Source organism: Natator depressus, chromosome 18, assembly GCF_965152275.1.
Source record: "Natator depressus isolate rNatDep1 chromosome 18, rNatDep2.hap1, whole genome shotgun sequence".
In the NCBI taxonomy this organism is placed as follows: Eukaryota; Metazoa; Chordata; order Testudines; family Cheloniidae; genus Natator; species Natator depressus.
In genome coordinates, this window is record NC_134251.1 from 9,578,050 (window position 1) to 9,601,505 (window position 23,456).

Sequence of the window (23,456 nt, forward strand, 5' to 3'; positions counted from 1 at the left end):
TGCTACACTAATGTATGCTCCTGGTTTAAAAACCCTCCTGTATAGAGACATCTGTGGTTTTTAGTAAACTAATCTCAGAACAGGGACTATTTTTAATTGTGATCTTAAACTTAATCACAGATGAAACAGCTGTAAAATGACATTCTGATCCAACCCTTATTCACATAGGGCTTGATTCAAAGCCCACCAAAGTCACAGGACAGATTCCCATTGACTTCAGTGGGCTTTGGATCTAGTCCCTAGCACTACTGAGGTATAATTTTCTATAATACCCTATCCTTTTCTAAGTGTAAGAGCTAGTTCATGTATGAACACCTGTAATGATGGTATTTAAGCAACCTCCTTGGCAAATTATTGAGTTGTCTAATTGAACTGGTGGTTCCTAATGTCTATGTTAAGTTTTCCTATTTTTAGGAGGCTGTTTTCAGGCTGTTGCTTCATGTTATATGACCCTAACCCATATCAAATAATTCCTCTCTCTTTTGGTTGTCTAATTTAAATATTTAAACAGGTTCTCTAATTGCCATTTCATCCCTGTTGCTCTAAATGAAATCAAATAAACCACTGCTGACTAAGAAAGACTGGAATTATTATAAATGGGGTAATGAAGTTAAGTAAGAGTAAGTGCTGTAAAGAATAATAATGAAAATAAATTTTATGCTTATACCTTCAGAACGAGATCTGAATCTTCATGTCTTCCTATAGTAGTTACTTTTGCTCTCAGCATAAAAACACCATCTGAACTTTTTAAAAAGGCTTTCATTGTCTCTTCTTTTTATCTGTAAGGTTTTATTTTTTTAAAAAAACTCAATTTCTAAGTGTTATCCAATGCACTTTTGCAATTACTACAGTCAAAACATTTTAAATAGCTTAAATGAACAGTATCAAATAACATAGAAGAAATATCGTAATTTATTTACAGGGATGCTGTCAGATTGAAATTAAAATTAAAGACAAATTCTCTACCCTGTATAACTAAAAAAAAAAAATTTAAAACAAATTTTCAAGACCGCCTGAGAGAGTTAGGCATCCATTTATCATTAAAATTCAAATCCCATCCTAAGACAGAAAGAATTTTAAATATCTGATTTACTTTTTATACCATTCATGCTATTTGGATACTTTCAGAACTTCACTTTGAGACTGAGAGGCATCTAGAGACTGGTCAAGTTCACTTTCTCGGTCACTAACAGATGCTGCAATGTTTGGGTTTCATGCAGGGTGAAAATATTTAGATCCAAACAAGGAAATGCTTTTATTGACCTTTTAAAAACATCATTACCAATGTTTCTTTGTAAATTTGTTTCCCCACTTGCAACCTAGACTAGCTGACAGTGTCACTTTAGGAGATCTAACATTCACAGCAGGGTGAGAAATTTGTGTACCCTCTGCAAAATTGGTATCCTATGCAGCTGACATCACACCAAAAAGATCACTACCTCCCACAGTGAATTTCATCTGTAAAATATCAATTCTGCTTAAAAACTTTGTGTTCAGTCCTGCAAGTGCCCTATGCACAGAATTCATACTTCTGCTGGTATAAGTTCTGCACATCATTTTGAAATGCATTTCACAGTTCATCAGTGATGTGCTACCAATTTTAAACAAGGTTCTCCAACAACCATTTGCCCACGTAGCCTATGACAAATCCTCTGTTCAAGAAGCACTGGAGAAACTATTCATTTGTATTCCACTATATACAAACATACCTTTTATATCCATAGACAGGAATGAGAATAACACCACTTAGCAAACAAACTAAAGCTACACGTCATTGGAAAAGCTTGTACTATGATACTGAAAATTACACAGCAAATATTGAGAGTGCAGCAGAGTTTAATATGTATAATTTGAAGGAGGGCATGAAGAGCTGTTAAGGTCTCCAAATGTAAAGCTACATGCACTAACCTAATATACCATCATTGGATCCATTGCTGGAAAGCAGAGAGAGTGGTTTGGGAGTCAATGCTGCCCCACTTCCTCTCACGAGGCTGTGGAAAAGCAGAAGGGTGGCAGCTTATGTGGCGTCCAAGGGATACATAATCATGCAAAAATCATGTGGAGAGAGGATATTCTAGGATATGTGTACCTGCAAGGGAGGGCTATATCTCAAGTTTCTACAGAAAAGTGGTCAGAGTTCAAGGGGCCATTGGTTCCTCAGGACAATGGTTCTCAACCAGGGGTACATGTACCCCTGGGGGTACACAGAGGTCTTCCATGGGGTACATCAACTCATCTAGCTATTTGCCTAGTTTTACAGCAGGCTACATAAAAAGCACTACCAAACTTAATATAAATACAAATTTCAAACAGACAATGACTTGTTTATACTGCTCTAAATACTATACACTGAAATGTAAGAACAATATTTATATTCCAATTGATTTATTTTATAAGTATATGAAAAAATGAGAAAGTAAAAGCAACTTTTCAGTAATAGTGTGCTGTGACACTTTTGTATTTTTATGTTGATTTTGTCAGCAAGTCGTTTTCAAGTGAGGGGAAACTTTGGGGTACACAAGACAAATCAGACTTCTGAAAGGGGCATAGTAGTCTGGAAAGGTTGAGAGCCATTGGCTCAGGATAATGTGTGGGGGAATTCTGGGCTTTGGGTAGTAGAAGGGCAATAACCAAGGGTGAGAAGGGAAACTAGCAAGCAGAACATGGTGATGAATCACTAGCCTGCTTATTTCTTTGCTTTTTACGGTGCATTGGTGTCTGTCAACCTTAACTCAGTTGTCCTGCTCTAACTATAATTAAAATGAAAAGGAGTACTTGTGTTACCTTAGAGACTAACCAATTTATTTGAGCATAAGCTTTCGTGAGCTACAGCTCACTTCATCGGATGCTCACGAAAGCTTATGCTCAAATAAATTGGTCAGTCTCAAAGGTGCCACAAGTACTCCTTTTCTTTTTGCGAATACAGACTAACACGGCTGTTACTCTGAAACCTATAATTAAAATGGTACAACTTCCCTAGTGGGGATTCTGCTGTACTGGTATAAATGTGCTTATACCAGGACAGCTTATTCCTATCAGGAAGTGGAATAATAATCTATAACAGAATAAGGCATCATTGAATGGGTATAACTGTGTCCACACTAGGTGTTTGACCGGTATAACTATATCACACCCCCTACCGGATATAGTTATCCCTGTACATAATCTTGTGCATAGGCCTGGCCTTAGTTTTGAAGCTGTTTGTGTGGCGATATGCTGGATCTCACACACACTACCGCACCTATTGTTTGTAACCCTTTGTGTAGAGTGGCAGCCTGTGTCCCTGGCAGATTTCTAGCCCACCCGCAAAACAGCCTGTACCGTACTGCACCAGGGAGTCTCAGAAACAACCCTTTATCCTCCACAGAGCCCTTAATTGCGAGGCGATGGCTTAGCACAGGGCACCGTTCCTCTCCACAAGGCCCTTGGGGGCAAGAGGGATGCCACCGACATGGGTTTCTTGGGTAAGTGGGCACCTCGCCCGGGGGTGGGAAGGGGCGGGCACCCCTGTGGAGCTCCATAGGAGCCTGGCACGATGCAGGCAGTGGAGTTGGTGGGATTACTACACGAGGGGACCCCTCACATCGGCGGGGGTCGCGCCGAAGGAGACTGGCCATGCCAGTGGGAGCCTTGCCCGGTGTCTCCTCGAGGTCAGTGGCGGCCCGGCACAAGGGCGTGCCTGGGGTCAGTGGGGGGTCCCTCGGGACAGCGGGAGCCTCGCCAGGTGGGGGTGGCAGGGCCCCAAGGGGACCAGTCATCCCAGAGGGGGCGAGGGGAGTCTTGCCCCTCAGGCCAGAGGGGGCCTGCTCCATCTTGGGCCCCCTCGGGAGTCCCTGTGATAGCCCCTCGGGCTGGGCCGTGCACTGGGGCGCCCCCAGCCCCAGCTCGCCCCCACTCACCAGCGCTGGCGAGGCCGCTGCCGGCACTAGGGCCCCGGGGGCGTCCCCTCGTCGAGCCGGGCCGCGCCTGGTCCGGCCTGAGGCGGTGCTAGGCCTCTTGTGTTACCCGGGTCTCCGAGGCAACCGAGGCGGAGGCTAAGCGGGGAGGCCGCCCCGGCGCTCGGGGCCGGGGCGGGAGCCGGAGCCGGGCTGCGGGCAGGCACCCGGCCGGCCCCCCACGGCCTAGGGCTGCACCTCCGAGCGGGCGGCGGCAGGCCCCAACCCTGGCGCTGCGCTCGGGGGGCCGCCGCGGCCCGGGCTGGGGCCCACACAGCGCGGGTTGCAGCCAGGCTGGGGCTAGGGCCAGGGCCTTGCTCTTGGGGAGGGCAAAGGGGAGAGACGACATGGGCCCAGCTCCAGGGCTAAGCGCAGGCAGCGCTGACGGGGTGAGATGGGGGGGGGGGCTCACCCTTTAGCGGCCTCCCGCCCAGGGCCCCCCTTTTGAGTGATAGTTTTTCGGGGACAAAATAGCGAACAAGGAACGGGAAAACTACAGCACCAGGTGAGGCCGCGAGGGGAGGGGGATGTAGGGTGACCAGATGTCCTGATTTTATAGGGACAGTCCCGATTTTGGGGTCTTTTTCTTATATAGGCTCCTATTATCCCGCCCCCCCCCACACACACACACCCTGATTTTTCACATTTGCAGTCTGGTCACCTGAGGGGGATAAGCCCTACTAATAAAACGTGGGACTTCAAAAGGGGTCATAATTATAAAGATTACACAGTGCATGGACTCGCCCCCTGCCCCCAGTGCTTGGAAGTTGTATTCCTTCTCCCCCCCCCCCCCCCAGTCTTTGGGGGAGAAGAGGGATGCTGTTTCAAATTGTAAGGTTTTCAGTCCAGAACCCTTCACCTCCGCTAAGAACATTAGAACGGCCACACTGGGTCAGACCAAAAGCCCATCTAGCCCCTCAACCTGAGGCTAATGCCAGGTGCCCCAGAGGGAGTGAACAGAACAGGTAATTATCAAGTGATCCATCCCCTGTCACCCGTTCCCAGCTCCTGGCAAACAGAGGCGAGGGGCACCATCCCTGTCCACTTTGCCATCAATAGCCATTGATGGACCTATCCTTCATGAATTTATCTAGTTCTTTTTTGAACCCTATACGTTTGTATAGCACCTAACCAACTTTGGGCACCACCCTACTGTAAATAATAATCAACTAACCACAAAAGGGCTTGAGTGGACCTGCCTCCTGCACAAGAACAGAACATCCTTGTGTAAACACAGCTCGTTTTCCCATCTAGACCTTATCGTCTATACCTGATTCTATAATACCTCTGTGGGCTAGGGGAAAGAGCTGTTTTAGAAACAAAAACAAACACGCAAACAAAACAACCACAGGTAACCTGCATGTGAAGAGGCATACAGAAATTAGACAAACTTAACAATGAAAAAGACAACTTAAGAAATAAACAAACAAACAAAAAACAAGGGCTAAAGTCTGCCCTGATTACACTCCATGCAATCCTATTAACTTCAACAGTCAAGTGCAGATCAGGGCAGAATCTAGTTCAAAATTAGATACAGAAAAAAAATCCCAATAACTTTGCCTTACCTATTAAAAACAATACTTTCACAATCCAGAAAGTACAAGTTCAAAGTAATTACTTGAGTTTGTACATTGTGATCGTACATGACACTGTTTAATCCACATTTTTGAGAATTTTTTTAACCTAGACTCCATAATGTACAATAACTGGTTTAAAAGAAAGAATTTTGTTCCTAAAGTCTCTCCATTTTGACAGACATTTTTCTGATGTCAGTTTTGCAAACCACAATTTCTTAACTGAGAGCAATTCTTCTGGCAACACAATTAGAAAGCAGGATAACTTGTTCCTGTAGAACAAGTCTGAGCACACAGTGCCAGTAATTTTTTTTTTTATTTCTTTTGAAGGCATATCAGTTTTCTTGCTTGGTTTACAAATACCTTTTAAAAATATATTTTACATTTCCACTATTACATTGTTTTCATTTTTTGCATTTCTCAGTTCAGAGGAGGAAAAGTAGGTTTAACTTTTCCAAATTATATTGTCAGATGGTATTATATATTCCTTTATATAAGCTATTTCCACTGAATTTTCTTAACAGTACAAAAAATTCTTTTTAAATAAAACCAAATTTTTGGTTGTAAATTGATCCAACTCTCTAGCTCATTCTTTCCCTTTTACATCCATACTAGTTCTTGATTGAAACTTTAAAAAAGTGCTTACAATGAAGTCCTGTTATTTTACTCTGGCTAGAAAACAACAGATGACATAGCTCAGCTCAGCTTGCTTTAATTCTGTGTCTGTGCTGGCCAAGAAACTAACCTTTCTAGCAATAGTATTTAAGATCAGTTCTTGCTAGAAACATGCCTTATGTGGAGTTTGAAAATTGACTTATGAAAACGTATTCCCTTTGTGCTACAAACATTATCATCATCCAGAATGTTTTAGGAGATAAGAATAGCATAGAGGTTAAAAAAGCTTAGAGGCCTACAGATAATGAAGGTAGCTGTTGTCTAACTGACTCACACCAGAGAACAGACTTGGACAAAGGAACTGTAGAGTTTTACTGTATTACCCAGAAACCAATATCCACGTCTCACAACTTTCAGGACTTGTGATGGGCATTGCAGCTAGCCAACTGACATAATGATGCAATACTCAAGCGTGCAGTTTGCAGGTGAGGTTATAGCCACCACACATGTATGCACCTATAAAGGTCAGGTACAAAGCATAATTGTGTGTGTTTGATTAATGAACTTTGTAGCTTTTGTGATACCAAAGAAAAATTCTGCAACGACTTTTTACAGATATTAAGAGGAATAGAACTCCTGTTTTACTACACATGCAGTCCTTCAGTATCTTGTATTGTACCCATTTGGATTATTACGATCCCTGGTATAAATGGGAGCAACTCCATTGGCTTCAGTGGCTGGACACTTGCTTAAAGCAGGTCTGAATCTGACTCAGAATTCTTGATGTGCTTACATGTGGGGCTTATATAAAGTCAGAACAATCGTATGATTTATACCTTTTTTCCTGTATATGCACAGCATAGCTTAAGATCTTGTTTCTTGGGCGGTGTTCTACTTCCTTTTCAGATTTGGTCTTAATTCATTTTGACTTTTTGTCTCATTCTCCCAGAGAAAATGTGACCCTTGACTAGTTCATACACTATGATGAACCATATCCAAGTGGCTGTTGTGGAACAAGAATGTTCACCCAGGCTTGATTTGGTTATCTTTTTTCTTGACTATTGCAGTCTGTGGTCCCCAGGTTATTTCCCAAGGAGATGGAGTAGTAGAGTCCCACTACTCCAATACTATGCAGAATGATTTAGTATAATCATCTTAATTAGCACACCTACTCAAAAGAGAAGCATATCATATAAATGACAGTAGCCTATGCTAATTAGGACAAATATTTGTGCTGATTAATACTCGTTTGCTGTATTTCATTAATTTCTGTTTTTTAATCCATTAACACATATTAGATGTTTTATGGCACAGCTGACTAATCTGACACAATAGATTTGGGAAGTGAACAGATCTTTTTTGCTAGCAAATACCCAAATCATACATGGTAGTTGCTGGAAATAGGCAGATAGATACTACCACCCATTGTTCAAAATCACTGAAATGCACTACCTTGGAGCTGCTCTCCCTAGCAATTATCCAGATTCAATGGGTGTGTCATATTTGATGTAGATTTAGTATATCTTACCTCGGAGTCAATTCTGTCCATTTGCTAGCACCAACACATAGCTGGTGTTTCCTTCAGCAACAGCCCTGAGGTTGTTTCTTTAATGACCCAATGCTGCTCCCAGTGGAAGAACCCCCACTGAGTCTTGGAGGGAGCAGGATTCAGCCCTCTGTGCCTAGGCAATCTTTTGATATAGAGAAAGGGAATTACAGTAGTCACCAAAATTGGGCGGCGGGTGGGCAGGGGAGACTTGCTTATGATGTGGATTAAAAAAAAAAAATCATAGAGTACAAACTAAGTGTCAGACCTAAAAAGCCAGTTTAGGAAGAAAATGACAAGACTATGCTGAAGAAGGATTACTTTGTAGTCAAGAGACTGTCCCTTAAAACTTGAGTGGCTTCACAGCCAAAGTGGCTTCACAGCCAAAGAAACAGATTATCCTCAAACAGTATCTGCATTTTTGGGGGGTAGCTTTATTGACCCTGCAAAAGGGCCGTTCAAACTGTCTCAGTTTTCCAGAGATCATCTGCCTTTTCACAAAAGTGGTTGAGGGTCACATTTGTTGCTCAAGAGCAACAGAGCAAGCAACTAGCTGACTGAGCTGGAATTTGAACCTGGGCTGCTCCTTCTTAGCCCTTGAGCTTTAATCATTACTGCACACTCCCCTCCTCTTCCTCAGTTTTAGTTCAGTAAGATATAGTGCTCCAACCTTGATCAGAAATTGCCAGAAATCAAGCTAGAATGGGCAAGGGGTAATTATCTGTTCTAGAGACCTGGGTTGGAAAGGAAGGTGCCCCCTTAAGGAAGAGGGTCAGGTTTCACTTTATTGTACCAACAATTTCTTACATTACTGCTCCTTTGGAAACTAGGAGCAGAAGGTTTAAACTAAGGGCCAAAATCTGGACTTCAGTGGGGTTGCTTGGATACAACACAGCAAGATTTGGTCCTTAGCATAAACAAAATAGCACCCATTCTATTATTTTCCATTTGAATGTGGAAAACTAGAAAGTTTGAATCACAGACAAGGATTCCAAAGGTCGTGCCTTCTTAGAGCTGTATATGGATAGGTGCAGTGATACACAAATCAGAATGTGCTTGCTTGTACTGGGAAAACTTTTCCCTATAGGATATTTTAAAATCTTGTTCAAGTGGGTCTTCCCTACCAGACACAAAAATGAGACAACTCCCTCCTCCATTCAACTCCAGAATAGATGTCACTGAATAGTAGGCATTGCAAATCAGTGAAATAAGACTGATGTCTGACAAGGAGCAAGGCTCATTCCACTCTAGCTGGGGCCAGCTTCTGCGTACAGAGAATATGCCTCAGTAACACATCTATATGTAGCGTGATCGCTGAAGCGTTCGTCACGTTTTCCAAACACCAAGCTGGAAGAAAAGCCTCTTTTCTAGCTTATTTTTACTATTAGATAAAGTCTAGTGTAGCAAAGAGTGCCTGAAGGAGTTTGCATCAAAATTGCCCTGTGACAGGAGACATCCGTTAACCTTGCAAGTGTTACATAATTAAACTTAATGTTGCATTTACATCATACATACTAGGGCATAGCATTGTCTTATACAGGCCATCCACATTATTTGAGTGCATTCTACCTTCTTAATGTCGTATTCTCTGCCTTATATCACGTCACCACATTCATCAATGCAAGTGCTTTCTTCTCAGCTACATCACCAAACAGTTGAGACCATTACCAGGAAGAGGCACCAGAGGAACTGGCTGATTTTGGCTGGCCAAATGCCAGAGCAAGTGCACTTAAGCATGCCAGAGACCTAGGGATCAAGCTTGAGTTTGCATGTTGAGGACTTCTACTCTATGAGTTCAGAAAAGTTTATCTTCTGACCCATACAGGTATGCATATTCCTTCATATGGCATCACAGCTTGAGTGAGCATGCTTTTATAATCTTTGTGGCCTTACTAAAAACCCGAAGAGCGATTGTGTGCTTCAAAGTTGCTGAAACTGCCATTTTCCAAGCTAGAATGGAAAGAGAACATTTCGCCCTACATTTCTTACAGCCCCTGATTAAAGTACCTGTGTTGTTCCCATTTACAACACACACATACACACAAAACATTTATTTAGAAAAAGTCTCCAATTGCTCAGCATATTCAATGCTAACTTAAAACAGAACATTAAACATTTTTGAAGTGGCACAATGGAGTAGATACCAACTGAATGAATTTACAGGTTAACCTTAAACACACTCTCCCATCACACTGGAACACCAAAACCCATCTTCTCCCCTATGGTTGTCAGTGCTTAGAAAGCTTCTCACAGGCATCATGAGTACTGCTGAAAGGATTAAATAAATCTGATAGTTCAAAACTGTCATTTCATTCAATAGATTTCACAGCATGACTATGAAGTGTTACAAAATGCAGACTTGCTTTCTTCAGTTATCTCGACTCCATTTTAATGGAAGTGGAGAAAGCCACAATGTTGTTTGGTTTTTCTGACGTGGAAGAAGAGAAACTAAAAAAAAAAATTACTTTTCCTTTTCTACTTTTAAAATTATTGGTAAAAAAGACAATTTAGTGGCTTAAAAAATATAGTGTAGAAAAAAGAATTATAAGAGAGGCATACAATGTACTTCCTTGCTATCTGGTACTTGCTATCTGACTTTATCTGGTACTTCCTTGCTATCTGGTGCTTTATCTGGGACATCATCATACTGTGGAGGAGGGGTCAATGGTTCTATTGTTATTTGACCTGAACTGTTTCTGTCTGGAAGGTTTATTCGGAAGTCCTTTAGGTGCAGCTTATCAGACTTAATTCTCCGAATTTTCAGGGGTTTCAGTCGTTTGTTCAAGCGAGAGCTGTGCCTGCTTGGCTGACGCTGTATGTTCGAATCGACATTTACGGTGGTTGTAGTTGGTGTATTTTCATCAATCCCAGTTAGAGATTCATAAGAGGGCAGAGACATGCTGATCCTGGTGTTTCTGTCCAATTCTCTCATCTCAGGATAGCCCGTGTTCATAACCTCCTCATAACTGGGAACATAGTATTGCGACGGTGTCTCATCATCCTCTTCTTGACTGTAGGAGACAATTTTAATACTGTCAGTATGCTAAGCCATTTCAGCTGCATTTCTGGTCATTCAAATTTTGGGACCAGAAATACATGATGATACAATATAAATTTCTACAGCACATTTCATCCCAGGATCACAAAGTGCCTTACACGCATTAGTTAAATCTCCAACATCCCTGTGAGCAAGGATTATTATCCGTATTTTACAGTTGGAAACTGAGGCACAGAAATTGTGACTTGCCCCATATGTGACAAATTCATTTCCGGGGAGGGAATGCAATGCAGGAGTATGGTTCACAGTTCCCTGCTCTTATCACTGGGCCACAGTAATGTTTTAGGGTGTAAAACTGAGTTCAAAGTATCCATATCGAAGTAAAAATTAGGATCTTGGTGGTGTCACACAGTAACAAGTTGGGTTCTTATAGCAATGATTGTAGACTCAGAAGTTAGAAGTGGAAAAGATCTGTTTAGGACATCTAGTTAACCCTCTCTCACTCTCCGCTAAACTTTCTGGAGAAATCTGTAGGTGTAAACGGATTACTTTTGATCTATCATATGGCTGTGTGTACACTGAAAAAGACAGCAAAGACACTTTACACATTGCTTTATATGGTCTAGTGTGTCATTGAAATGAGCAGGCCAAGAACATGAGTATGCATTTTTTTCCCATCTTTAGTTATTTTCCAGATACAGAAGTCCCAATCTGCTTGCAAGTCTGTGACTGTGTGGCAGGAATGGGGGAATACTAACAGCCAGGACTCACTGCAATTGACAATTCACTTTACCCATCTAAAAAAAAAAATCACATTTGTAAAACCCTTCACCATCCTCAGATGAGAAATGCTATGTTCAACTGCCAAGTGTTAGAATTTAAAATTCTTCTGCAACTAACATTCAATCAACTGTTCAATGTAACACCATCCCACTCAAGTTAAAAAAAAATAAATCAAGGAAGGAACAGACAGGAGGAGTTACTGTTGCATCTTTACATTGTTTAAATACCAGACTGGAAATGCCAGATTTTCTTTCCTTTGTGAAACTGACTATAGCACCATTATTTTGACGTTAAGGTGCCTTCTCATTGCCCTATGACTAACGAGTTACAAATCAGGCATCTTTCATTAATTATTCCTTGTTTCACCGTTCCATTTCCCACAAATAGAGATATCAGAACAGTGATTCTCTTCCAACAGACAGGTGAAGAATTATCCTAACATCTTCCTTGCCAACTGTACCACTCAATTGGAATTAATTTAGAGGGACATCATTTAATGCCTTTGTAATTAAGGTAAGGTATAACTACATAAACCTGGTTATTTTTTTTCTTTTGTTTTTTCTTTTTCTGCTGTGGGGGGGGGGGGAGTTAGGAGAGAGGAATTCTGTTAGCTACTATTAATGGACATTATGCCGATCTGTAACGTGGGTATCTACATATAGTCTGCGTAAGTACAAAGTCTGCATTTTATTAGCATTAGTAAGTTTCCCTTCACATAATCGTTATAGCACAAGAACCTTCTCTGCAGATTCTGTCATTCTGTAATTACCTTAGGGTTTTCTATAGCTCCCATCATGGTACTTTCTAATTAAATGAAGCTAGAGAGTTGCCGTCTCATACTCTCTTGTTACATATTTCATATGAAAAGCCTCTTTCCCTTCTTCAGAGGGAGTGAACAGAACATTGCAATTTATCTAGTGATGCCCTGTTGTCCACTCCCAGCTTCTAAGAGTCCTTCTTCAGAGGGAAAGAGCAATGTTTTGGGGACAGGATACAGTCTGAATCAAACACCATCACAGTTTACGCACGGCCAGGCTAGGTTGTCAAATTCCCTGGGATGTTGAATCAATGTTAGTAAACTGTTTATTTAAGATTGTCTGTTACTAGAACATCTTTGCTCAGTATTTATTGGAGTTTCCCTACCGTCAATGGATGTAAAAGTTTGTTTCATTTCTCTGCAGCTCTTATATGTACTTCCGTAAATGCTGTTGAAAGGCTGTTTTGTAATTTTACAGAATTACTGGACTTAACAAGCCACAGCAGAAAGAGAGATACCACATTACCCTCTAGCAATGGCACACTCCTTTTTACTTCTCTGACATCTGCTAGCCCTGCCTGGCTCACAAAAAGGATTTTGTCTCCTCTACAATTATACCAATGGGGTCTTGGTTTTAAGATACACACCTCACCATAGCATTTTTAGACTAGAGAAGCAAGCAATCTCCTAAAGCTTTGTATAATAGCAGAGGTGGGAAAACTACGGCCCGCGGGCCACATTTGGCCCGCAGGACCATCCTGCCCAGCTCCTGAGCTCCCAGCTGGGGAGGCTAGCCCCCTCCCCCACAGCCTTAGCATGCTGCACCGCCAGCGCTCTGGTCAACCGCTCCTGCCGGGCAGGGGGATGGGGAGCAGGAGGGTTGGATAGGGGGGTGGGGTCCCGGGGGGGGGGGGGCGGTTAGGGGTTGGGGCAGTCAGGGGACAGGGAGCGGGGGGGTTGGATAGGGGGTGGGGTCCCAGGGGGCGGTTGGGGCAGGGGTCAAGGAGCAGTGGGGGTTGGATGGGTCGGGGGTTCTAAGGGGGGCAGTCAGGGGGTGGGAAGTGGGAGGGGATGGGACGGATAGGGGACAGGGGCCAGGCTGTTTGGGGAGGCACAGCCTTCCCTACCCGGCCCTCCATAAAATTTCACAATCCTGATGTGGCCCCCGGGCCAAAATGTTTGCCCACCTCTGGTATATAGGATGTAGCCTATTTGTTCTAAACATTGGTCCATCCAGTGAAGTACGTTATTTCCAGCTGTGGCCAATAGGTTATACTTCTGAGGAAGATGAATATTTATCATTCCCTTAGCACATTATACTATGATATTTATAGAGGGATAAACTCCTCCTTGACCTCTAAGGCAATCAACCCATGCACAGAATCACAGAAATGTAGGGCTGGAAGGGATCTCAAGAGGTCATCTACTCCAGCCACTTGTGCTGAGGCAGAACCAAGTATACCTAGTCCATGCCTGACAAGAATCTGTCTAATCTGTTCTGAAAACCTCCAATGATGGGGATTCCACAACCTCCCTTGCAAGCCTGTTCCAATGTTTAACTATCCTCACAGTTAAAGTTTTTCCTAATATCTAACCTAAATCTCCCTTGCTGCAGATAAAGCTTATTACTTCTTGTCCTACCTTCAGTGGACATGTCCTCTCACTAACAGTCTTCAAATATGTTAAGGGCTGTTATCAAGTCCTACCTCAGTCTTCTTTTCCTAAGACATGCCCAGTTGTTGTTTTTTTAACCTTTCCTCATACATCAGGTTTTCTAAACCTTGTATCACATTTTTGAAGCTTGAGACTTAAGAACATGAGAATGGTCATAGTGGGTGATACCAATGGTGCATGTAGCCCAGTATCCTGTCTTCCAGCAGTGGCCAGTGCCAGATGCTTCAGAGGGAGAACATGGCAATATATCAAGAGATCCATGCCCTGTCATCCACTCCCAGCTTCTATCAGTCAAAAGTTTAGGGACACCCAGAGCATGGAGTTGTGTCCCTGACCATCTTGATTAATAGCCACTGATGGACCTATCCTCCATGAACTTATCTAATACTTTTTTGAACCCAGTTATAGTTTTGGCCTTTACAGCATCCCTTGGCAACTATTTCGATAGGTTGACTGTGCGTTGTGTGAAGAAGTACTTCCTTATGTTAGTTTTAAACCTGCTGCCTATTAATTTCATTGGGTGACCCCTGATTCATGTGTTATGTGAAGGGGTAAAGAACACTTCCTTATTCACTTTCTCCATACCATTCACAATTTTAATAGATCTCCATCATATCCCCCCCCTCAGTCATCTCTTTTCCAAACTGAACAGTACCAGTCTTTTTAATCCTTCCTCATACGGAAGCTGTTTCACACCCTAATGCCCTTTTCTGTACTTTTTCCAATTTTGATATATCTTTTTTGAGATGGGGTGACCAGAACTTCATGCAGTATATAATGTGTGGGCACACCATGGTTTTATATAATGACATTATGATGTTTTTTGTCTTATTATCTATCACTTCCCTAATGGTTCCTAACATTGTTAGCTTTTTTGATTGTCACTGCTCATTGAGCAAAGGTTTTTAGAGAACTACCCATGACGACACCAAGATCTCTTTCTTGAGTGGTAACAGCAAATTTAGAGCCCATCATTTTATATGTATAGTTGGGATTATGTTTTCCAAAGTGCATTACTTTGCATCTATCAGCATTGAATTTCATCTGTCATTTTGCTGCCTAGTCACCCAGTTTTGTGAGATTCTTTTGTAACTCTTTGTAGTCTGCTTTGGACTTAACTATCCTAAATAATTTTGTATCATCTACAAACTTTGCCACCTCATCATGGTTTACCCTTTTTTCAAGATCATTTATAAATAAATGGAACAGAACTGGTCCCAGCACAGATCCTTGGGAGACCCCGCTATTTACCTCTCCATTGTGAAAACTGACAATTTGTTCCTACCCTTTGTTTTTTAAGCTTTTAACCGGTTACTGATCCATGGAAGGACCTTCCCTCTTATCCCATGACTTCTGACTATGCTTAAGAGTCTTTGGTCAGGGATGTTGTCAAAGTATTTCTGAAAGTCCAAGTACACTATATCCACTGGATCACCCTTTTCGACACGATTGTGGACACACTCAAAGAATTCTAATAGATTGGTGAGGCACAATTGCCCTTTACAAAAGCCGTGTTGACTCTTTCCCAACACGTCATGTTTATCTGTGTCTGATAACTCTGTTCTTTATTATAGTTTCAACCAAATTTGCCTGATACTGAACTTAGGCTTAGTGGCCTGTAATTGCCAGGATCACCTCCGAAGTCTTTTTTAAAAATTGACATTACATTAGCTATCCTTCAGTCATCTGGAACAGAGACAGATTTAAATGATAGGTTACATACCACAGTTAGCAGTTCTGCAATTTCACGTCTTGAGTTCCTTCAGAACTCTTGGGTGAATACCATCTGGTCCTGGTGACTTACTACTGTTTAATTTATCAATTTTTTCCAAAACCTCTTCTATTTACACCTCAATCTGGGACAGTTCCTCAGATGTGTCACCTAAAAAGAATGGCTCAAATGTGGGAATCTCCCTCAAATCCTTTGCAGTGAAGAGAGTGGCAAATAATTTATTTAGCTTCTCCAAAACTGCTTTGTCTTGCTTGTGTGCTCCTTTAGCACCTCAATCATCCAGTGGCTCCACTGAGTCTTTGGCAGGCTTCCTGCTTCTGAGGTACTTAAATTAAAAAAAAAATTTTTTTTGGCTGTTTTTGTGTTTTTTGCTGGTTGCTCGTCAAATTATTTTTTGGCCTCCCTAATTATACTCTTACACTTGACTTGCCAGAGTTTATATTCCTTGACACCTATAATTTAGTATGTGGTACAATTGATCTTAACAAGTTAAATTTCTAAATGTGATTTTTTTTTTTAAAAGAACACCTTTTAAATTTTACCTGTATACCAGACCCAGCACCCTTTTACTGAAAGACTTACCTGTCCTCCTGATGTTGAGTTTCAGCAGATGTTTCTTGCTGGATCCTAGCAAGATTCTCATTTTGTCTTTTCTTTTTCCTGTCCCGGACATTCAAGAAAATGGAGAGCAAAAGGAGCAGCACTCCAGCCCCAACCAATACATAAGCTACCGAAAAGGTCTTACTCTTCAATATTCCTCCACCATCATGCCCTGGATTGCTACTACTTCCAGCAGATGAGAGAGGCTTATCAGTATGGCCAAATCCTGGGACCAGGTTCCAGACTGCCATTATGATCCCAAGGACAAGCATTCCTAACCCGATAGCAGTCAGGGCATAGTAAGATCCATTTGACTTGAACTGGGCCATCATACCCAGTGCTAGATCACTAGATAATAAGCAGAGTCAGCTTATAGCATGCCACTTCCAAAAAACGGTGTGTAAAATCCAAGCTTCTCACTTTTATGAATCCACCCAAATGCTTGAGTTTAGAGAGAAATCTGGAAAAGGAAAAAGAATAGCAATTAGTACATGTGACTTATAGAACGAGCTACAATTACGGTGAACAAGAAGGCCACTTGGCATCATTTTGTTTTATCAGCCTTAATACTGGAAATTAAAGCACATTTTTATGACCATGCAGAGTAAGCCAAGGGCTAATATAATGGCCAGACTTAAGGAAGGATCACTACTGGCCATTCTGGTTATGCATGGGAAGAGAGTATCCCCAGGCTTTTTGTTCCATGCTGCTTTTCTGGTGTGAGGCATGAAAGACAGATCCTGGCCATTTGCCAAAGTCACCCCCTTCCTCCCCTTGCCAAGTTCTGCAAAAACAGGAGGTATTGACAGGTTTCAGAGTAGCAGCCGTGTTAGTCTGTATTCGCAAAAAGAAAAGGAGTACTAGTGGCACCTTAGAGACTAACCAATTTATTTGAAGCATCCTTCTGGCCAAATTCCAACTTGGAGTGATTATAGTCTGTGTAAACGCAATTCACCCTATAGTTTCAACTGGAGAATTTCTTTCTTCCCTTGCTATGTGGTTTAAATACCACAGAGGGAACCAGAATTCCTAGGTTATAATCCTGCCTTTAACAGAGACACCCTTTTCTGTTGCACTAAGGAACCTGATTCAGAACTTATGGGTAATATTTGCAAAAGCACCTAAGAGATTTAGGGGCCTAAATCCCATTTGAAAAAGTGATTTAGGTGCCTGACTCCTACATTCCTGGTGCATTTCAATGACACTTAGGTGCTTTTGAAAAATTTACCCTATGTGACTTACCTACCTTCTGAAGGGTGTCAAAGTGATTGAGCGTTAAGCACTTTCAAAATGAAGACTGCTAGGTATTTGTGCTAGTTATTATTGGTGAACAATCGCACCTTGATCACATATATAATCTGTACAATGCTTTGGAATCTCAGAATGAAAGGTACTTTAAAAAGATACAATATGGTAATATACATTTAAGATTCTTTATGTCACATGCCCCATGGGTCTTCACTATCTTGAAGACTAATTCCAATTGGCATAATATACTGGTCCCAATACCAAAATGGAAAATCACAAGCCTTAAGAACAATACTTTGAAAGAAGAACTGGTTAAAGATCTGTCTGGTCTGGTGTGAGGGAAGTCTTTTCACACACAAAAGAAAAGCAAGCAAGAATTCTGTCTCAGCATTTGTGCAAGGGAGCAAGCTGGACCACAGGTTCCTCTTCTCCCAGCTGTTGAGAGAGAGAGAGAGAGTGTGCGCCCAGAGAACGCTCTCTCTTAAATACAAAGATGCTTCACTGACATGAAAGACATTCTCCTGGTCAGTGATATTAATACAGTAGAAACTAGTGATGACGAGATTCGGCCATGTGTCTCCAAACTGACATGCAAGGCATATCCAAGTCAGAAGGTCAAGTTGTCGAACCAGCAGGCAGACAGGCATTGTAGCTGACCTTAGAATCTCCTGTCCCTGGCCCCCAACACCTTGTAAACTGATTTTTTCCCCCCCACCGTTGATGGAACTAATCTTGGTTGGCTTCCCAAGATAATATAGCAACTGGCACCTTATTAATGCCTGGATAGATGCCAAACCAAAGCAGTTTATGGCTAGCCTTAAGCTAATAAAAAGTATTAATTCCAGGGTATTTAGGGACCTCTTTGGTGTGCTTACATGAGTATGCCTGTAACCATTTATATCCTCTGGAAGGTTTTATGATAGGTCCCTAAATCTCTTATACATGTAGAGCAAAAGCAAAGTAAAACAATCAAGGAGATCCATTATAAATTACTGCATTTTGCCAATTAGTATGTAAGCAATAAAGGACATTGCATTACAGAACATACTTTGTTGGTTTTGTTTCGTTTTAACACTTGTAAACATAGTAACAGGTTTCAGAGTAGCAGCCGTGTTAGTCTGTATCCGCAAAAAGAAAAGGAGGACTTGTGGCACCTTAGAGACTAACACATTTATTTGAGCATAAGCTTTCGTGAGCTACAGCTCACTTCATCGAGCTGTAGCTCACGAAAGCTTATGCTCAAATAAATGTGTTAGTCTTTAACGTGCCACAAGTCCTCCTTTTCTTTTTGCGTAAACATAGTAGTACATCCTGTAAAAATAATGAAGTCTTAGTATTCTGAAACCTCACTTCAGAATTTTACTATGAAGTCTTTGCTGATATAAAGGAAGGACTTGCGTGCAATAACAATGGTTAAATTAGCAAAGTTTCACTGGCATTATTGCTGTATTTTGGTGTGTTTTTCCATGCTTTACGTACGTACTTCCTGAGCTGAAATACTGTGGTTTAGTGTTAATTTTTACCTTAGTCCAGGCATACGGAGTATTATTGTGCAGTACTAATTACACTATCAAACTTTTCACCTGTATCATGACGACTTTGTTGCTTATTAAGAATCTGAAGCAATGCTTAATTTGTAATGAAGGAGGTGCCAAGGCTCAAGCAATTTTTTTACATTCATAACTGCTGCAGCCCAGAGGTGCTGGGGCTATGAACTGCCAAGCCTAGAGGTGCCAGGGATCTGCCCTGGCACAAATTAAGCACTAATCTGGAGGAAACTGACCATACAGGTTAGCTGAAGCATCATAACATTAGAATGCTGAGCAACCGCTTCAGAATTCCTCTCCACCTCCCCCAAAGCAATCATGTTGGAGCATGAGATTTCTCTTAAATACCAGTTGTGATCTCTTCCAAATGTGCCTCAGATACTCAGTTTCTAGTGTGTTTGATTTTCAAAAATTGTTATGGAGATGAATGAATTGTTTGCTGGGTATTGGCTGCCAGATAATTCATCCATTGGCACCTGCTGTCCCCTTCCCTGATGACACGTGCTACTGCAACAGGGCTGAGAGTCCCAGTGATGTAGCAGTTTATACCAAGCAGTAATGTGGCTTTAAGGTCAACACAGAGAAATCTGAACAGCATTTGGACTCAAGCAAGGCTTTGGGTCGTATTAAAAACTAGCTGCATAGTCTCTTGTTGGGTCAGCCCCACATATCACTCTGGGGTCGGAGCCTCGGCACATGGTTACTAATAGCATTTAATACGGACTAAGGTCTGGTGGAAGGCTGCACATAGGCAATTCTATATTTTATTCTGCCATTCTATCATGCTTGAAAAGTGGGTTCCCATCTAATCTGTTTGAAGCTCTTTGAGTGCAGAGTTTTTTCTAACCAGGAACTCCACCTGTGCAACTCTGCCATTTATGATCATTCGCAGTGGTTTGTTCTGCCTTTTGCTCCTCGGCTTTATGTCGCAGAGCCCTGCAAGATACTTTTCAGAGTAGCAGCCGTGTTAGTCTGTATCCGTAAAAAGAAAAGGAGGACTTGTGGCACCTTAGAGACTAATAAATTTATTAGAGCATAAGCTTTCGTGAGCTACAGCTCACTTCATCGGATGCATGCAGTGGAAAATATAGTGGGGAGATTTTATGTACACAGAGAACATGAAACAATGGGTGTTACCGTACAGACTGTAACAAGAGTGATCAGGAAAGGTGAGCTTCCCCCACCCCTCCGCTCCGCTCTCCCGCTGGTAATAGCTCACCTTTCCTGATCACTCTTGTTACAGTCTGTACGGTAACACCCATTGTTTCATGTTCTCTGTGTACATAAAATCTCCCCACTATATTTTCCACTGCATGCATCCGAGAAAGTGAGCTGTAGCTCACGAAAGCTTATGCTCTAATAAATTGGTTAGTCTCTAAGGTGCCACAAGTACTCCTTTTCTTTCTGCGAGATACTGAATCCCACTACGCTATCGAGGCATATCATGGAAAGCTCTTAGACGGAATATGAACTTTTGATTAAAATTCTACTGCATGCAGGAAATCTACTACATTAAGTATTTAAGCTCTGTGGAAATCAGGAGTGCAGCTTATATTAATCTTGGTAAAAGTTAAACAAATTATGAAAGATGACTGGATACTCTTTGGTTAAAAAAAAAAAAGTGAGCTAGGTCCAGGTGACATCCTAAAACCTGAAAGATAAAAATTGCAGCCAGTAGTGGAATCTATATAAATGTATCTTGGAACTCTGTAGCGGAGTTCCTAGCATTCTACAGTGCGGACTAGATAAACTTTGCAACAGAGTTTGTTTGGAATGTTCCAGCTTTAATTGGCTGCCAAGAAAAGTATCCCAGCTGCACAAATATGGACACATTTTCAATTCCTCCTGTGCCTCTATTTTTCCATGGTTATTTATGTTGGATGGGACCTCATGAATATATGGTACTTGGGTATTTAGCGCTGTAGAATGCTTATTTTTATCATTTGCCCCATACCTTTTATCACTGACTTACAATTCATCTATATTTAGTATTGTGATTTCTTGGTTAGATTAAGAGAAAGGCTAGTTCTTGTGTCCTTTAAACTGCAGAACAGCCTTCCCAGGAAAGTGGTAGATGATCCAGTTACTTGCGGGAACAGACCCACACTGGCCAGGTGGGAAAGAGCAGTGGACTGCTGACAGCGGGCATAATACCACAGAGAATCTGACCCCAGATTTTCATGGCGATCCTACATTCTGATGCTTTGTAGCAATTAATATCTAGCCCTGACGAAGGACAGATTTCTCTAACCACTCTGAGTTGGAGGATTGATCCCAAGTCAATCTAGATAGTATCTAGCAGAGAAAGAGGAATCACTGAACCAGTCTAGATATAAGATGGTTGCTTCTGCCAAATGCATTGGCCAGTTAAATTTGTAGAAAAGTCCTTAGCGTCCAATTGAAAAACAGAGTTCAATTATTTTGTATTTCTTCATTGAACAAAGATAAAATAATGAATACTGCAGCAGATGGGGATTCCGTAAATGCTGAATCCCAAGTTCTCTCCAGTGAAAATGTCAGTAACGAGAGCAAGTAAACAAAATTTGAAAGTAGTATTTTTACTAAGTAGAAAATGTGTTACCCCAGGATTTCCTTTCCTAGGACTGACCTCTCCTCTCAGTCTGAGCCATATACACCGTAGACCTGCTTTAGGTTCAGACTTCTCTGTTGCTAAACTCTTCATTCTTGCTAAACAGTTTAGTTACTAAACATGGGTCGTGTTGCAAGTGGAGAATGAATGCTGCAGTTATGGCAACAATGGCAGAGGTATATATGATGGAAGGCTGTACATACCAAAAGAGAATGTGGTATCTATTACAGGCAGGATATGGGCCTAGAGGCTGCATGGTTCTTAATGAGGCTACTTCCTACTTGTGACATACGATGAAGAAATGGAAACATATGTAAAAATTTGGTAAAATCTTTTCATTGAAAAATAAAGCCAGGCCAGGCCAGATTTGTGCTTATCAAGGGTTGTTCTACTGATACAAAGGTCAGTTTTAGCAAAGCCATTTGAGTAAGAAGAGAGCAAACCCAAAAATCCCAACTTCAAGAAGATGTGTAGTTATAAAACAATTCTCAGCCCTACCCATCTTTAACCAAGTTCCGCTCTTCTCTTTAAATCTACTCAAAATGGATTTTCAAATCAATTCCCAGAGTAACCATGCGGAGGATCATATCTGCCAACTTTTCAATCCAAGCTCTTGAAGGTGAAGTTCACAAGAAAATTCGGGGGGAGGGGTCTGCTTTAACCATAAAATCAAATATTTGGGCAAGGGTTTTCACTTGTTAAAAAAAAAATCATAGATTTTATGGATGATGCCACAAGTCAAGGAATAACAAAGCCCAATTCAAATTGCATCTTTTATGTGAATGGCCCAGTATCACAAAAATAATGTATGTATGTGTAAATAAGGCACACACAACACATCAGGGGCCAGGAACAAAGCACATGCAAATTAAGGAGGTAAAGTTCATGAACAAAGAAGGCTATTTAGGTCTTAACTATTGGGAAGGCCATGAAGCTGTCAGTTAAATATATGGGCTGCAGTAAAAAGAGAGTCAGACCAGGTGCTGGAATGAACAAACAGAGAGGATACAAAGTAAAGTCTTCTTCCTGTAAATGCCTGTTAGGTACAGCTCTTCTACTAGTCTATTACAGTGCATGCAATAACTTTACCACTAAAATGCGTCTGATGAAGTGAGCTGTAGCTCACGAAAGCTTATGCTCAAATAAATCTGTTAGTCTCTAAGGTGCCACAAGTACTGCTTTTCTTTTTGTGAATACAGACTAACATGGCTGCGACTCTGAAATGACTCTGAAATGTTTCTTTTCAGTTGCTCTAGATCAGGTATATAATATTTTAAAAGGAGTTACCTCTTTAAGTGCTGTGTCTGTGTGTGCATTGCCCAGTCGTGCCGAGTTCCTGAATTTCAATTTGTGAATTTACTGAATTCTGTAAGTAAAAAAAAAAAAAAAAGCCTGCTGTATCATACAGCTTATTTTATTTTTTTGCTACTGCTGCAGCTAAACACAATAGTTCTTTGCTACATTTTATGTAGCCCAGGCTTTCTGTGATGAACATTGATGCATCTGGATGCTACTGAAAGTCATTCACCTTATCTTGTAGATTTGTTGAAACTTCCCTGATCTTTTCCCCTTCCCACTCCTGTCTTTAATAAATATGCACCAAAAGGCACATATGGTGAATTAAATCCCAGTTCCTGTATCCTGGTATCTGTAACCTTTCAAGCCCAATGGATGGAGCCAGAAAGTTGTCGCTATCTGATATGTCTGCCATTTAAACTAGCCCTCGTTCGTCAGTAACTTCCAATTTAACAGTTGATGGCTGCTTACATTCCCGGGCTCCATCCCATGTTGCAGGGAAAATATGAAATGTAACATCTGTCCTTTGAAACAGGTGATAGCCATGTCCTGCAGTATGGT

The 23,456-nt window shown here is 41.5% G+C and overlaps 2 protein-coding genes across 5 annotated transcripts in view; both read right to left on the reverse strand.

Annotated features, from left to right (window-relative positions):
• Positions 1-4,038, reverse strand: part of FHAD1 (forkhead associated phosphopeptide binding domain 1) — a 60,217-nt gene extending 56,179 nt beyond the window's left edge. For 2 of the 4 annotated variants that reach the window (XM_074934065.1, XM_074934062.1), the window contains exons 1-3: positions 3,900-4,038; positions 1,909-1,991; positions 668-779 (exon numbers count right to left, since the gene is read on the reverse strand). In XM_074934065.1, the coding sequence (XP_074790166.1) occupies positions 668-763 (96 nt within the window). In that variant the 5' untranslated portion in view covers positions 764-779; positions 1,909-1,991; positions 3,900-4,038. The remainder of the gene's footprint in view (positions 1-667; positions 780-1,908; positions 1,992-3,899) is intronic. The other 2 variants (XM_074934064.1, XM_074934066.1) reach the window with 2 other exon arrangements.
• A 5,197-nt stretch (positions 4,039-9,235) lies between these two features.
• Positions 9,236-22,965, reverse strand: TMEM51 (transmembrane protein 51). Its single transcript, XM_074934076.1, has 3 exons — positions 22,887-22,965; positions 16,197-16,674; positions 9,236-10,681 (listed from the first exon to the last, which is right to left on the reverse strand). Exons 2-3 carry the CDS (start codon positions 16,544-16,546, stop codon positions 10,258-10,260), a joined length of 774 nt encoding a protein of 257 aa, XP_074790177.1. The 5' UTR covers positions 16,547-16,674; positions 22,887-22,965; the 3' UTR covers positions 9,236-10,257.
• Positions 22,966-23,456: the final 491 nt, after the last annotated feature.

Excerpts from the sequence above, each read along its gene's own strand:
- TMEM51 (XM_074934076.1), bottom strand. The coding sequence starts at position 16,546 with ATGATGGCCCAGTTCAAGTCAAATGGATCTTACTATGCCCTGACTGCT. Across the intron at positions 10,682-16,196 it reads ACTCAACATCAGGAGGACAG|TCAAGAAGAGGATGATGAGA; the intron begins GTAAGTCTTTCA and ends TGTCTCCTACAG.